The following is a 17,658-nucleotide window of genomic DNA, read 5'->3' on the forward strand; positions in this document are numbered from 1 at the left end:
GTTTGACTGGCAGGAACCTGAAAGTGCGAGGAAACTACCTCCAGTGATACTGGGCTCCTGTAAACCGGAGACATAAGGTCAGCCAGCTCTGCCTGAGGGCAAGATTTGTTATTGAGCTGTGAATAAAGTGAAATTGAGTGTTTTTGTGTGTGCACTTTTTGAAAAGGTTATTGAAGATGGCGATGGCTTTTATCAGAATTCAATTTTAACGTAATTAATTATTCATTTAAAACTTCTGAAGTTTTGTGGGGGGTTTTTTCATTAATGGGTTTTTACAATTAAATACTTTCTCCAAGATGTCACAATGAAGCACCAGAAGCAGAGCTACTCGGTGAACTGGGGCATGTCGCGGGCCATTGGAGAGAGGCATGCAGGTGTGTTATCAGAGATCAAACAGTGGCGACACAAACATTCATGCAGAAGATGTTTCCAATGGCTTTATCTTCCATTTCTGGGCCGTGACATCAATTCAGACTTCCCGATGATGTTGTCACATCAGAATTTCCCCTTACAAGTTCCCCCTTTCACCTCTTTTAAATAAGACTTTCAGCTCTCACTTATATTTAGATGGACTGGTGTTTTTCTTTACTAAATTTTTGCGAAGTTTGAAGGGGACTGGTTTGCAAAGGTTTGGAAATTTCCTTTATGGATTTTCAGTTCCTTAAAGGAAAATGCTGCTTGTGTGCAGGGGAAAGAGGAGTAGGGTGGGTGGGGCTTCAAGCTCTTTATGACACTGACTGAGCAGCGGAAAGGAGGGGATCCAGAAAGAGCTAGAGCAAGCAGCAAAGATCCTCTGTGATATCAGCCGATAATAATGCTGTCTGGTGTGTGACTGGCAGGTTTATGTTGGGTTTGTGACTCAAAAGCAAGTTGCTTTGGTTTGGTTTAAAAGTACGGGAGCCTGGAGGGACCAACGTGCCAGCCAAACTCAGTCCAACCTCATGCTTGGCTCTCTGCAAGAGTTATCTTGCCCATGCAGTGGCAATGCTTTCGTCTGTGGGCATAACAATACCATTCAACCAGCCAGCCACTCCCTTTATCAGCTGCTTTTTAACAAGATACTCAGGTAGCCATCCATGCTTGAGAGCCAAGCTATGCTAACGACCGAGGATCCTAACAAAAACAAAAACGAACTCCTCACTGAGGTGTGGCGGGTACATGCCGGAAGCAGGGAGCAGCTGGACCCCCGCGGGACTTATCAGCCAGGATGCGGAAGGAAAGAGGTCTGTACTTGCGGCCCGGTGGTCCCACTCCACACCACCCCCTGTCTGACGAACAGGTACAGGGCAAGGTGAATGCTGGCGCAAAAAGAAGACCAACAAACTGTGAGGACTGGAAGATTCAGGATGCGATCCAAACCCAAACGACCTTCCCAAAGTTACAGGTACAAGTGGGAAAACAACTTTATGGCTCAAACACTCCGATGAATAATCCACAGGGCGTAAATGATGGATCGGAAAATGTTACAGTTTGCTCGCAGGAGGAAAGCGGTTCAGATTTACAGCAGTTACAGCAGATTTCAAAATCCCTAGAAGCTAAAAAATATTCAACTCTTCAGTATCCATATTCAGTTTATGGATTTTTTTTTTTCTAAAAGCAGGAATGAATATCATCTCAGCCTGTCTGCTTCACATCCCTCTCGCTTGTGCTAAAGCAGTTAAAGCCTCTATTCATTACTAGCAAGAGCTGTATTGGATAGCACTCTACTCCTTCAGTGTGAGAGCTTCCTGCTCTGAGAGATAATTTTCCACATAAATGTAGCCACTATGAACTCCTCTAAAGGCCCAGCGGTCAACTTAAACTCGCGTTCTTTCTAAACACACCTTCGGTTTACCACAAGCAACCTCTCAAAGAAAAACTAATTCATGCTAATTGTCTGCGATTTAAATCTTTAGTCTTACAAAACAGCATAAACCCTCCCCAAACAAGTCTACAGCATAATTTTACTTATTTATATTTCCAGTAATATTTCTTTTACCAATAAACTGCCAAATGCAGTACCTCCAAGGCAATATTTCAACACAGATGTATTTTTAGTGGCTTATTAGCAGCCAATTGCCAATAATAGGAAGGAACTGTTGATTTGTCGACAGAAGTGTATCCCCAGATTGTGCCCTAGCTTATGAATAGTTGGTGTGATCCATCCTGCTGTGACTGCAAACAGAATACATCTGCCACTACCACTTGTTGTTCTTTTTTCCCCCAATCCTAGGGGCAACGACTGTTTGGTACTCAACAGGTTTTTAGAGGAGTATTACTTTACATCAACCCCTCTCCTCTCCTGGATAAAACCTTTATCATGCTATTGTTTTATAGAAACCCAGAAAGTATAAATAGATTACAGATATTCCTCTTCGCTTGGAAAATAGGATTAGACTCCTACATTTGATGGACTTCAATTTCCTTCATCCTTCATCCTCCTTTATCCTTTCCGTTGGTATATTTTTATTATTATATACCCATATAACCACCCTCAGTCTGTAAACGGTTTTAAATAGAAACAACTTTATTGGATCCATTATGATCTGGCACAAAGAGGGTTAAACATGGCAGAGGTCTAACAATATAGGCACCAGTGTGGATTCCTTTGGCAAAGACTTGAACCTTTGAGATGTTGAAGTGCATAGTATAAGGTTTAAACTCATTCACACATACACCCTGATTTTTTCCCCTCACATGCATATAGGGTGACAATCTGAAATGTCTGCACCAGCTCTGTAAACAATACTTTCTGTTAAAATCATTGCCATACGCGCTCCTTCATGCGTTTACTTGGCACGACCATTCTGAGGACTGCTGGCATTTCAATGCAACTGAGGACATTGAAGAAGACATAAAAATGAATGGAAGCGATACAGAACAACGCTTATGAGAAAAGACACAACAATTTAACACACAAATGCAACATTCAACAACAATTGCTGCAAAGGTTTAAGTTCATGGCACCCATCAGGCAGGGACAAGAGGCGCAGTCTAGCTGACACAGCTGGGCCTTGCTGCTGGGTTCGGGAGATGGAGACTGAAAAGACAAGGGGGATGTGGGGCATGAAGGGGTCGGGGGCTCCAGCAGAAGCACTGGAACGGGGCCCGTGGCGGACTCACCGGAGGGTGCTCCGTGGGAGGCGTGGTTGCGCTGGGAGACCTGGGACTGAGGTGGAACCTGGCTGCGGCTCTGAGTCTGTTGGAGGATGTTCAGGCACTCGCCCAGGCAGCTCAGTGTGGCAGCCGACGTAGCTTTGAGCAGGAGCAGGTCCTGATCCAGACAGGAGAGCGGCCCTTTGGTGGGCAGGGAGTCGATGGACTGGACAAGGTTCTTCTGTTGGCCCTCTGCTTGGGACATAACCTGTGGACGCACAGTGAGACATGACATTAATAAAAATAATCATACAATTAACCGTCACGTTACTATAATTTCCAATTTGGGTGTATATAAACTGAAATGACGCCCACTGTAATACAGCCCCAATCAAAAGTTTAAGACCAGATGAAAAATGGCAAAAAATCATATTTTGCATGGTTGGATCTTTACAAGGTTCAAAGTAGAGCTTCAACATAAAACAGGAAGAAATGTGAATGAGACAAAATATTTTTTGAGCATGCAATTTATTGAAAACAACACTTGGACTGAAACAGGCTGTTTTACAGCTCATCAAAAGTTTAGGACCACACCTCAAAAAAAACCTGTAAACACCCCCAAAACAGAAATCAAAGTCCCAAACATGAACTCAGTAATGAGTAGCTCCACCGTTATTGTTGATCACTTCAAAAATTCACTGCGACATGCTTGATGCAAGCGTTTCCATGAGGTGAGTGGGAACATTTCTCCAAGTGCTGAAGACGGCTGCATGAAGGGCATCTACTGTCTGCAACTGTTGTCTATTTTTGTAAACTTCCCTTGCCATCCATCCCAAAAGGTTCTCAACTGAATTTAGATCAGGGGAACACACAGATTGGTCCAAAAGAGTGATGTTATTCTCCTGGAAGAAGTGCCTTTTCCTGCTGGCATTGTGTACTGTAGCGTTGTCCTGTTGAAAAATCCAGTTGTTACCACACAGACGAGGGACCCTCTCAGTCATGAAGTATGTTGCAACATCTGGACTAAGCGTGTGGCCGTTTGACACCCCTGCACCTCCTGAAGCTCCGTTGTTCAAGGAGACACGGCCTTTGAAGACGTTTTTTGTTTTTGAAGCCTTTCAGTCTCAGTCTGATGATTATGGCGCTGCAGTCGGCATCAGTAACGGCCTTAATTTGGGTCAAGGATCGTCCAGCGTCTTGACGGACAGCCAACTGGATCCTCCAGCTCAGTACTGGTGAAATTTGTTTGGTCTTCCACTTGACCTTTTTGTGCCATAACCCTCAGGATCATTTAAGAAATTCCAAATGACTGTCTTACTGCGTCCCACCTCAGCAGTGATGGCGCGCTGCGAGAGAACTCGCTTATGCAGTTCAACAACCCGACAACATTCAAAGAGGAAACGTTTTTTTGCCTTTGCTATTAGAACATCACGACAGTGTGACTACCTGACAGAAAATGACAATGAATCCACATTTTTGCACAGATTTGGGCTTATAAAGGCAAACTTATGATCAGCTGTAAAACAGCCTGTTTCAGTTTAACCGTTGTTTTCAATAAATTGTATGCTCAAAAAAATTTTGTATTTGTATCACTCCCATTTCTTCTTGTTGCATATTGAAACTACTTGGAACCTTGTTAAGATCCAAAATATGATTTTCTCAAGTGGTCTTAAACTTTTGATCAGGACTGTACTTCACACATATTTTAATGTACAGATTGTTACTTTTTGAGGCACTTGATGAAAACGTGCTGATAATATTTGACATTTTATTCTCTTTCTTAAAACTAAATCTCTACTCTGCCATTCATTAATAACTCAGTCAAACTGGAGTAAAAGCAGGACGGCACCTATGCTATTCTGCAGGTGCAGCCCTGCAGCAACTACGTCACTATTTGTGGAGGAATTTCTAATTCAGATATATGAAGTTCTTTCTACACTCTGAATGTAAGCAGTCCATGTTAACGTCTGTGTAGACGGCAACAAATTTGCAATTTAGCACATTTAATCACCACATTATCACAAACAGATTGCATGTAATTGTCAACTTGACCAATTTAGTCGCCGACTGACAGCAGATTGAATCCACCTCTGCTGTTTTATCACCACCTTGATGTATCAAAGTAACTTTGAACACCGCGACTGTGATTGGTTGCAGACCTGGATCTGATTTTTGAAGCAACAATTTTAAATGAAACAAAGCTGCATTTAAAATAGATGCTGCAGTTAATCGTGATGTGTATTTAGCCTGTATCAACAATTCATGCTCAATTTGCTGCTTTTTAACTAATGTTTGAAAAAGAAATTAGGAAATTGTTTGTCCATCTTAACAGTCAAAACTGTTGAACTATTGACCTGTTTTTGCATTTTAGGGACCTTTAAACCTAAAAGCATAGAATGAGGGAATAAGTATAAGAGAGAATGTATCTTCATCCTAGAGCGGACAACTGACTCATGAATTGCCGAGCTATTTAGTTCCAGCTGTGCTGACTCACTGTGGAAAGAGCAAATCTTTAAAAGTAAGATCAGTTTGTTTGTTTCTTTAAACACCGAGCAGGATCCTAGCATCACTTTTGGGCTACAGGCCACATTAAACCTTACTTTTGAGCATTAGAGACACTCTAATCTGAATGCACACTTTTAGAAAATGCCTTGCAGCATCTTTGTTGGATTAACTGAGGACAGTATTTGAAGTCTGTTTGCACAGGTTATGTTCACAAACCAAACCAAAAATGTCAAGTGCACGCATAAAGAAACAGAAATGAATGTGACTCATCTTTCATCATCTTATACAACAACTTCACTGGCATGTTGGTGGTGATACCACTTAGCATTAATTCTAGTGGTATAACCTCAGTCTTGACTACTGGAAACAAGCAATCCACACAACCTGCTCCAAGACGAGAGTGCCAAAAGAAGAAACCGCAAAAACTCGTCAAAGCAGAAAGGTTTTCTTCCGTGCTCCCACAGACACACTGAGTATTTCTTACTTACTGAAATTATCTCTGTATGAGTCACCTATCAGAGTCTAAATGCATCACAAAAGAAAAAAGACGCTTCTCGCTTCCAGTGTAATAAGCTTCTCAGGGCTAATGAATCTGGGTTGTTTATCACGCTGGAAATGTTGTATTCATTAATATTGAATGGCTCCACAAACACTCGTCCTCTGCGTACACTTCTACAGCACATCTGTCTCCATGCATCAGTACACAGAGCTATTCTGGAGTCACTGAAAAGCTGTTGCAGTGAGGACGATGTGGCAAAGAGATTCACAGGAAGGAATTTCATCCAGAAAATGCACAGTCGTTTTCCAATTATTCAGCTATGCCGAAGTTCTCGGGGAGAAGGATGTCATCTATTGAATGCTTGTTATAAATAGATTCTTAGTGTATGGTATCACTGATATCATCTCCGCTTCACTGTGTCTGTCAAACAATCACAACTTACTCTTTTACTTGAAACAGGATTTTTTTTTTATTTTCCAGCTAAAATCCTTCACACTGTCACACTCTGTGACACATTACTGTAATTACAGGGCATTATTTAAGGCTTTTCTACATTACCTTGTGAAAGAAATCCTCATACCACAATATCATGGTTGACATTTTTCCTGTATAAGTGGTGAGTTCAACATGACCAGTCTGTTTTAGCATGAGAGCAAGCATGCGCGATAATATCAAGTGAAATCATAAAGTGATTTATGCCATTTATGCACTCAGTGGGAGTCTCTTTCTGCCACATGTACTTGCACATGTCAAAACACTGACTCTTAAACTTAAATTGGGTGATTTCATCTAATTAAAAATCAAACATGTGTCACTTTTTGATGAAAATGATGCCACATTTAAGGGTATTTCAAGGGATGAAGGAAGGAGTGTTTTTAGATATTTTCTTTTAAAACTTCCACTATCTAGAAAACGTTTTCAACTAAGTCATATTAATAGTATGTATTTGCAGGAGGTAAGGATCTGGTGCAGTGGCCCTATGAACATGATGAATATGAAAATCAACAGTTAAATTTAGGTGAATCATTCCACAAATATTGACTTTTTGTTTTTTGACACTGACATTTGTGGTAATGTTCCCTTTCATTTCTCTCATTTTTTAAAATCTTCAGTTGTGTACAGCAGCCAAAGATTATGTTGGCAAGCACAGCAAGGTGTTTTAATTCAGAGCATGCTGATTATATGTGACAAAGAAAAAGAGGATGTGCGCTGGTTTGGATTGTTGTGTATAGACCTTGTCTGTGAAAAGCTGTGAATAAAACATAAGCCATCTACCTGCAGGTCACCAAATGTGCTTCCAGAGCTCAGACATCCAAATCTTTCAGGGACTCCAAGCATCTGCTGTTCTGTGTTAAATTGAGAGTCCAGAGTCATAATTCATAGACTCGTTGTACCAAATAAAACCTACTTTGAGCTGCTCCCTTAACCTGTGGTCACCACAGCGGGTAGCTTCACATGTTTGATTTGGAGTTTTACCCCGGATGTCGTTCCTGATGCTACCCCAAAGTGGATTTGTGTCCCCAGCTAGAATCAATTAGAAAAAAGACGCAGCTGAAGACATTTTCTAAACAATGGCTTTTTAATATGGCAGCTCAAAAGCTGATGGTTGAAAGCAGGTTCCTCGTCATGCTCGTGATCTGGTGCTTTGATACAATCACCATACAGTGATGATCCTCAACATGGAAGTCACATTAGTTTGACACAGAAGTTGATGTTTGTTCTCTGTTGAAGTCACAGATGCGCACATCGGTCTGAACGGGAGCAGCAGTGCAAAAACTGTCAAGAGGTGCACACCACTGTGTGACTTAGGATATTTCCTACTCCATTAAAAAGCAAAACATGAAAATGATAACTGCAAGTGAAAAAAGTTATTTCGTTTTCTTTTTGAGAAAAAAAAAAGACTTTTAATGTTTTATTTTTTGCAGAGAAAGCATCAGCGGTCTGTTTAATGACATCACTCATTTAACCTGATGTCTTTGAAATGTTTTGCATTTCCTTTTTTTGCTGCTCATCAGCTAACATGTATCATGGAGGTGGATAATCTATGATCAGCATATGCTGTCTGTCTCTCATTTGTATCTGATCTGATTCTGAGCTAACAGTAGTGTTGTTATAAAGAAAACTACTATTTCTGTCCATCAGGAAACAGACACAGCCTGCATTTTGTTTGGTTTCGGCTTTAGCCCAAACATTTGATATGATACAAAAGATGAATGCTCAGCACATATGCAGCATGGCAGAAAAGCAGAGGTTTGGAGGCGTAATTACATCTGTGTTGCACTAATAATGCCAGAAAGCCGAACATGCCTGAGGGTCTACATTCACTAGAGGGGCCTTTAGGAGGTGGCAATGAAGTTGGAGAGCAAATGTGTTGCTATGCAACCTAAAGTAACTCAGAAAAAGCATACCATGCTCAAAAATAACACAGCTCACTGGGTTTTATTGTCGACAGGAAAAAATGCAGCCACATTTCTTTAGGTAAAAAAAAAAAAGACCTGTTTACACACAAAAGGAAAATAAGATAAAAGCAGATAAAGGAAAAATTTAAAGAGAAAAAAGAGACCACAGGGTGAAATAATGTTTAAATATATCAGAATATCTGACACAGCATGATGAAGTTATAAAAAGCAATAATAAAAAGCAAAGTAGAAAACTTAAATGTCTCAAATGTTTCTCAAATGGCTGCTAGTGTTAGTGGTCACCTTCGAGGCCCACTCAAATAATTAATTATTTTCACAAATTACACAAAAGGGAAATTAAAAAAAAAAAACTTATTTCAACAACCACTGCTTTCTGTATGTAAATAGCATCAAAGTTAATATGTTTATTAACTTTTATAAGCAGGTAAAAAATAAAAAAAAATAAAAAAAAGTCAGAGAGCTTTCAATAATGGCAGCTTCCCCCGCCACACACAGAAACAGACAGACAGACAGACAGTGCTCTCAGGAGCCAAGAGGACCAGCGATGCTTCCAGAAATAGCATAACCCCAATGATCCAGCTCTACCACGGCAGTGTAAGTGCCCAGTGGTGCTGCTGCACCGACAGCCGAGGCGTTTGATGAGTTCACATCAGCCAGCTGTGACAAGCTGGCTTCGGAGAGACGGTTATGTGGTCTGACTGCCACCGTCACGCATTCAGCGAAGGGACAGATGGATGGAAGGTGACAACGTGACAATGGCCCAAACATTCAACCGAAACCTCGTCGATACATCAGGATAGCAATTACTGCTGTCAGCTTGATAAAGATTTTTAGAAAATACTGAACTGTACTGAGAAACTGACCAGACACAGAAGCTCCCCAGTACTGAGTTTTAAGAATCATATTTAAAACACACATTTACAGCAGATTATTAGTAAGTTTATTTAAATAGGTTATGTTAGAGGCATTAATTGTTTAGATTTCAAATGTAACATGTAATGTAATGAATGACAGTATAATATGGCATGTATAGCAACTTGTATGTGTTTGTGTGGTTATAAAGCACAAATAACCTCAATATTCAAACATATGAAAATTCTGCAAGTTTGAATGACACTATTTTACTTTTTATTCATCACAGTGATTTGTATAATATCAGAGTCACTGTAATAACCAGGTTCTGATATATGAAATGTGTCCACATAAATATTCAAGCTATGATAACAACTGGCGAACATAATAATATGGAATTAGTAGAAAACCAAACAGAAATGAGCCATCTGTTTGTCCTTTCATGAATTCAGCACAACACTGCCAATTTACAGCAGCCAACTCTGCCTTTGAACTGACCTGCAAGTTCACAAGGTACAAATGATCTCATCTCTGGAACAAACAGCATTCACATTCAGTGATCACATACGGGTGAGAGGGATGACGTTTTTCAGGTTCAGCTTGTGAGCTTGGAGAGCAAGGTGCATCCATGCACTGTAGGGGTGAATCTCTCAGGCACAGAAAGTGTTGTGAAAAAGTATTTGCCCCATTCTTGACTTCTTATTTTCTGCACTCTTACATGTCTCAGATCAAACAACTTTTAATATTAGACATAGATTTTTGCAAAGCCAAAGCATTTCAGTCTGCTCTGAGTCCGCAGGTTGACTAGTCCACTCCAAAATCTTCATTTTGTTTTCTTTGAGGGGTTCAGAGCTGGACTTGTTGGTGTGTTTTACATTATTGTTGTGCAGCATAACCCAAGCGCCGTTGAGCTTCAGTGTACAGACTGATGGTTGGATAGTCTCCTTCAGGATTTCTTGGTAGACAGCAGAAGGTCCAGAAGCAGCCCCACACATCACACTACCACCACCATGTTTGACTGTTAGTATAATGTTCTTTGTTAGTACTGTTCAAACCTGCCAAAACATTCAGCTTGGGTCTCATCAGACCACAGAATATTTTTCCAAAAGTCTTGGGAACCATCAAGACTTTTTTGGCAAATACAAACTTTTCCATGGACGCTATTTTTAGCCCACTCCCTTTCTTATTGTTGAATCATGAATTCTAATCCTTAGCTGATGCATGCGAGGCCTGCCGATGTTATTCTGCGTTCTTTTGTGAGCTCCTGGATTAGTCATTGATGAGATAAGTTTGGTAGGTTGGCCACTCCTGGGAAAGTTCACCACTGTCACAAGTTTTCTCCATTTGTGGATGATGGCTCTTACCGTGGTTCACTGGAGTCCCAAAGACGTTGAAATGGCTTTATAACAATTTTCAAGCTAAATGATGTCATTTCTCAGCTGTTCTCAGGCTTTGTGAGATTATTTAGCCTACTTCACTTTGTAACACAGGTTTTATTTAAGTGATTTATTATCAGGCCTGTGAAACTGAACTCATCTTCCGCAAAATGTGGTCACAGTTAATTCATGATTCAACAAAGGGTCCAGGAAGGTTTGGATAGCTTGTGAGAGAGGGTTTGTGTGCCTTAGTGAACATTGCCCCTGACCTTGTAGATGCAATTTGCCCCTGGTAAGGTCTCCCACTTTAAACTAGTTCCAGGTAAAGGACCAATCCAAGTGTGATTCACATTATGGTGGAAAAAGCTGTGATAGAGAGCCTTACAGGAAGCAAAAGAGTGGTGTTTATGAATATTATCAGCTGTAGTAACCAGAAAATAAATTGGATGTACAACAAAACATCCCAGATGCTGCTGTTTGATCATAAATCCACTATGTAATCAGCATGCAGCAGCTTTCTGGCCTCTACAGTGTGTAGTTGTGTATAAATCACAGCACAAGCAGACTCCTGTACTATCAGCTCCAGTGTACTGGCCTGTTACAAATAAAGGATGGAAAACAACAAATGACAAGAGGAAGAAGGGAAGGCAGGAGGAGAAGTGGAAGAGAAGACATGAAGAGAGATGGAGAGGAGCTAAATAATGGTAGATATGAATCAGGTCACAGAAAGAAGCAACCTAATTCTTCCGGACCAAAAGAATGTGAAGCCTTACAGAGGATGAATCGTGCATCACAGAGGGCCTTGTTTTCTGTCTGTGGAGGAAAGGCAGGCACCAGAGGAATGTTTGTTTTGCTTAATGATCACACCATCTGCTTGTTATTTACTCAAACTGTCCCTGGTTCATTCTGAGGAGGGACACTCTGCTCCTGAGAGGTGAGAAAAATGATCCTGCACTCATACTGATCACTAGCTTCTTCTTTTTCTGTCACAGAGTGAATCCTTTAGGCGTGATATTCTTAGCATGGGGAGACAGACGCACAGCGTGGCGCATCTTGAATGGGGAATTTAACAAGTCGAAGTCAGCCAGGTCTTCAGCGAGCAAGAAAGGCTTAAAAGAAAGATCTCCACATGAAACATTGATGCTCCTCCAAAGAGTGTCTTCAGACTCGCATGCAGGGGAAACTGTTGAGTTAAACGGCAGGCTTTAATACACCGTTTAGTGTTGGGCGGCACAGTGACTCAAGGTTAACAGATGCTCCAGTGAAATGTCAATTACATGACAAGTTATTAGGCAAAAAAAAAAAAAACATCTCTTTGGTAGGCGTCACATAAAGCTCCTTTGTCCCAGCTCAAAGCAGACAGTAAATGAACTCTCTTTGTCATTCTGGTCCAAAGCTCAGAAATCCACAGGTCAAAGATTGTCTTCTTATCCCTGTAACCTTCAGCAACACAGTCAACCCAAAACAGTAGCCCACTCATGACTGAAATAATGATTTAAAGTTAAAAATAGCAAACATCTGAAGGTCCCCGCTTTTCAGATCTTTCACATTTTTGCAGATTGTAATTTTCTTGACCAATTACTGACAGCATACACAAATAAAAATGTACTTTTTTAAAGCAAAATTGTCTTTTCATAATAAAACAAACTTCACAATTTTCCCCAAATGCAGTAACTTACAGGATCTTCTGACATCAAAATAAAACAAAAACAGTGCTCTGCTTCTGTAAAGACGTGCAAAAAATGAACTGAAAATGAACTGAATGAACAACATACGTCATACAACAAAAAAATATCAGATACTTCCAATGCATCAATTTCCAGTAGGCTTAGAACTTCTCCAGATAACAGGTCATCCATCCTTTTCACTTTTTCACTCATCTCCATAATTTTCCTGTACCTGCTTTGATCCTTTGCTCATACCGAGGCTGCAAGCTTGTAGCTGGTTCCGAGGTTTATTGTTGTGCACGCTTCTGTGGCAGTCCTGCTGCGTTTGACTTGCAAATGTTGCAAATTCATTCATGAAGGGCTTCCACGCTATGCTAGCGTGTCGCTGACAGTTTTGCGACACTGCACGTGTGTTGTTAATGAATAAATATGCTGGATATCAGCAGATTCCAGTTCATGGAGGAAGGAAATGTGTATTTCTGAAAAGATGTGAGGTGAGAAACAATGCCAAAAGCCGATCAACAGACTGGTGACCTGGCCAGGTTGTACCCCACCTGTCACAGTACTACAGCTGAGACAGACTCCAGTGCGCCCACAAAGTCGACTGAAAAATGGATGGACAGACATAATTTGCCCCAATTTTTTCAGGCTGAAAAAACCCATTTATGGTTTGTTTTAACAAATTTCCAAAGGCGCTGTGCCATATCAGATTCCCCGACTCGCATATGCTCACCTGGATCAGCTTTACGTAAATTGAGCAGTGCAAACCAAATGCACTGCATGGCTGATTACACAGACTACTTAATGGGAACTGCACTCACGTAATGCTCAGTCGGTTTGTCACTACACACTTTCACATACAATTGCTTGCACCACAATTAGGGAATGAATAACGCAACAAAAAAGAGTGAAAATTAAAATATTCAATAATTTTTGAGGTCTTAATTTAAGTTTGCATAATTAAAAGACAAAAACATATCACAAAGTGTCTTATAAAGATAAACAAACATTTTCTGACATGGCCGGCATGACTTCATACCTGTCAGCCTCTGTTTCCATTCTCAGTACCAACAGTTTACATGGGCACATTTAGAAAGCCTCTTGTCTCTCTTTGTCCATGTTTCCTCCTGTCATCATCTCTCCATAATTTAGCGACCAGATGCACAGCTGCTTGGCAATAATCCGAAAAGAACATTTTGTCTCTAAACAAAAAAGGGGTGAAAGCAAAACCGCAGCAGCAAAAGGCTGTATAGTTCACCAGCCAAGCATACAATCATGTCTTCATTGTGTCTATTAGTTTTGCTTTACCAACTTCACTTCAAGCCTAATGTTGTGCAATTAATCAATTTAAATCAGCTGCAGACAAGCCTATTAAGAAGTGATGGGAGAAAAGAAGGGGAAAAAAACAATCTTCTCTGGAAAGATAAGCGGGAAAGAGTGAACGACCGTTCTGAGAGTACAGAGATGTAGCACATGGGGACAAAGTGGTAACTAGAACTGACAGGACTGGTGAATGAGGCGGGGAGAATTAATGAGGATTTGAACTTCAAACTACAGCAAAAGTTACCGGAAATGTCAAGTGAGGAGATTTTTTAATTAACTTACGCTGTGCTTCCAAGTTTTAACTCACAGAAATCATAAAACTGTTTAAACGTAGCATTAGTACAGTACACACTTTCAGGGATGAACCGGGCAACACTGCGTGGAGTATCACGCAGTGTTGCCCGTTTACAGTTTAGTCTTTTCTCTAGCTTTTTTTTTTTTTTTGCAAATTGATGATTGCACAAACTGCTTCTGTCACCAGCCACATTAATCAGTATTGATATATATGCAATAAAAATGCCAACCATGCTGAACTTACAGTAAAGAGTGAGCACACTGCAGTCAGTGTCAGGCCTGCCAAGATGCCAGAAATATCTGCTGAACTCACTGCACTGAGACTTTTACAATCTCTGAAGACAAAGGTCACAGAAAATATAGCACAGCTTTAAAAAAAAAAAAAAGAAAAAGAAAAAAGAAAAAAAAAGATTTATTTTTCGCCTTTATTTTGACAGGATAGGAAAGTAGATGAGAAAAAAGTCGAGAGGGGGGAGATAACACATAGGAAATGGCCTGAATTGAACTCAAACCCAGGCCTTGCAATGGACTTTCGGGCTATAGATCGCCTTTTTAACCTGAAGTTTGGGTGAAATAAGGAGAAAAGACAACCAACAACTAGTCTGTATTAGTTAAAAACTGGAAAACTTTCCAGTTAATCAGAATTCCAGGTTCAGGGGGGAATTCAGATTTTAGGGGATAGTTAGTTTGCTCACGTGAAGCACAATCTCAGCTTATCCAATACAAGTTGCTTCACAGAAATTAATCCCAGTAAGCTAGTCAGGTTGAAGCTTGCTGGCGATGACACCTGTTGGAAATGCCAGGAGGAAGCCGGGACCCTAGTTCATATGTTGTATGCATGCCGGAAAAATGATTATTTGTGGGACAATTATATTGTAAATTATATTTGAGGCTTCACAGTATAAAGGGTGACAATATAAAATGATATTATATAAAACATGCTTAATTTAAATGCCCATTTGGGGAGGTATTTGCCTGTGATGAGGGGTTTTTGACCACTGGAAAGAATTCCTGTGCAATTCTCAAATCCCAACACCTTGATGCTCAACATGGATGATTCTGTGCATCAGACAAATGTTATTACTTCAGTCTTCTCTGCAACTGGCTGCTAGACCAGCAACCAAGCATCAGCACCAAGAAAGAGTAGCCCACAGATCAGTAATACCACATATTTTCACAATACCCTCATCTGACAGCACACACTCACTGCAGGTAGACAGGGAGTCCAAACCTGCCCACGCACTGCTAACACGTTACCACCGCTGAACCATAATTTCCTCATCATCCACCCTACTCCATGTCTTTACGCCACTTTTAAACACGTATTTCTTCACTTTGATATAAATCGCATCAGCTTTTCATACGTCAAAGTAGACAGCGTGCTCTTTTCAATGTCCAGCTCACAATGAACACTCTGGCTCCTTCTTATAAAAGTCGCAAACAAGCGGCTGAATTATCTGTTAGCTTCAACGTAGCTATAGCCTTGTAGCCTTTATATACAGTGCTTTGTATCTGTGTCCATGCTGTTGTTTCTTACCAGAGGAATGCTACCCATCTACTTCTCTCAGTCTCTACTGCAGGAGAACACAAATCCCTGCAGTATATATGCTCAACTATTCACGAAGCATAATTTTAATCAGCTGCAACTGTGGGTAAAAGAAATAAAATCTATAACTATTTACATGGAAGAAGCTGTAAGAAATAAATGTTTTATATTTCTGCCTTTACTGTAATATGGATTTATTTGCAATTACACAATTTCTAAATATTAAATTGCTAAATCTATGTGCTTGAAAATCAGTCAAATGTCAGGCACTCAGAAGATTCCCTGTTGTCTGATTTACTCAGCTCACGAAAAAAGCTAAGAAATTATCAGTTTTCTAAAAAAAAAAAAAAAAATCCCCTTAACAGCAATAAAATGAAGGAAAAATAAATCTCTGAACACTCGTGTTTGTCTACTGTGATGTGATGCATTATACATCACTTGATGTACTGTCCCGTCTCGTGTGCGCCATGGCGCTCTGTTGTTGTTAAGCTTGAATGAAGCTGTGACGAGCATTAATGTTAAAGTGACCCACATCCGAATGACAGACTTCTGCTACTTCAACAGAGCGTTACACCGCAGAGGGGCTTTAGTTTTTCAAAGTAAAACATTTCTGCTAATGGACACAAAAATACTAAAATTAAATATAATTACTAGATAACCAATCTGTAAAAACCTTTGAAAACAGCCTCTTATGAGTCAGACTATAGAAAGTATTTCCTTTGGTGGAATACCAAATACCAAATCCTGTCTTTGGAAAACACTGCTCACTGCTGGCATTAATAAAAAAGCCATTACAGAGAATTAGTACAAAACTGTGCTGGATACCCTCAAGCAGTGGACAGACACAGCTGAATAATCTTTATAATGAAAAAGAGATGTTAAGGAGTGACCATCTCCAGTAAAAACAGAGAAAAGAACTGCCGAGATTACAGTGGAAGAGGAGGAATAGGAGGAAGAGGAGGTTTCCTTCCCTTGATTCTCTTGTGTCTCTTGTGTGTAAACCCTCTTTATGTAATTTATCAATTAATAAATAACATTTTCTGGAAAAATAAAACTATTCTTTAACATAGTTCTTGTAATATATAATTAAAGACAGTTTCTTACAAGGGAAAAATTCAGAAAGAAAGTGTACTGAAGAAGGAAACTGCATTCAATAAATCTAAAAGGTGAAAACATATGCCCACTCATAAGTCAAAAGGCATGTTGTTACTGCTACGACTTCTCCACCCACCTCTTTGACCTCCAGCAGCCGGCCTGGGTATTGACTCTTGGCTCGTCGAGCTGCAGCTGGAGATTTGTGGTGAGTGATCGTGACGATGTTGCTGGGTGTGGCGGGGTGACCCAGGTGCCTCGGAGATCCCGGGGATGAAGTTGGTGTTAGGTGGGGTAGGAGGGAGAAACTACGGGTCCGACCAGAGGAAGAGGAGCCCTGGAAGATGGGATTTAAAGATGACAGGAACATGATGATGTAAAGGAAAAAGTAAAGGAAAATAAAAAATAAAAAATAAAAAATCTATACATAATGATTAAAAAATAAATAAATAAGGGTTTAGTAAGATGTATTCACTATTACACATAAATGGAGAGTAGTTTTATGTTTATGAGCTTCATGCTAATGTTAATGTTGTGCGTTTTATTATGATGTCACTTAGTGACACGGATCCGTCACTTCCAACTCATCACAACCAACGCCTTAAAACCTTTAAACTCGCTGGGTAAGTCCTGGTAAATGAACTGTTACTTAAACCGTACTAATCTTATTGAGCACTACACGCCACTTTCATCCAGTGACACACAATCGTACAATGATTTGTGCTACAGTCATGTGGCAAAAAAAGTACCTCTTTCAATTTAAGATATTACATATCAGGACATAATGGAAGAAAAATGAACTGGTCCTAAGCTGGTCTAGAAGTTAGGTAAACACAAGCTCAAATGAACAACAACACATGACGTATTAAAGCATATTATTTATTTGTAAAATTTAGTAGCAGGAGCAGTGTGTGAAGTACACCCTTACTGCTTTCTTAGGAACTAAGAGAGTAAGTAGCAGCCGGGCGCTGCTAATCAACTGCACTTAACTAACTGATGAGACTCCACA

The 17,658-nt window shown here is 40.2% G+C and overlaps 1 protein-coding gene across 3 annotated transcripts in view; it reads right to left on the reverse strand.

Moving 5' to 3' along the window:
• The window catches only part of osbpl10a (oxysterol binding protein-like 10a), a 98,542-nt gene that overhangs the window by 33,903 nt on the left and 46,981 nt on the right, over window positions 1-17,658 (reverse strand). For 2 of the 3 annotated variants that reach the window (XM_084918810.1, XM_084918809.1), the window contains exons 5-6: window positions 16,789-16,986; window positions 3,103-3,343 (exon numbers count right to left, since the gene is read on the reverse strand). In XM_084918810.1, the coding sequence (XP_084774936.1) occupies window positions 3,103-3,343; window positions 16,789-16,986 (439 nt within the window). The remainder of the gene's footprint in view (window positions 1-3,102; window positions 3,344-16,788; window positions 16,987-17,658) is intronic. The other variant, XM_084918811.1, reaches the window with a different exon arrangement.

This window comes from Perissodus microlepis, chromosome 22 (assembly GCF_051167445.1).
Source record: "Perissodus microlepis isolate ML-2025 ecotype Zambia chromosome 22, ASM5116744v1, whole genome shotgun sequence".
Classification (NCBI taxonomy): Eukaryota; Metazoa; Chordata; class Actinopteri; order Cichliformes; family Cichlidae; genus Perissodus; species Perissodus microlepis.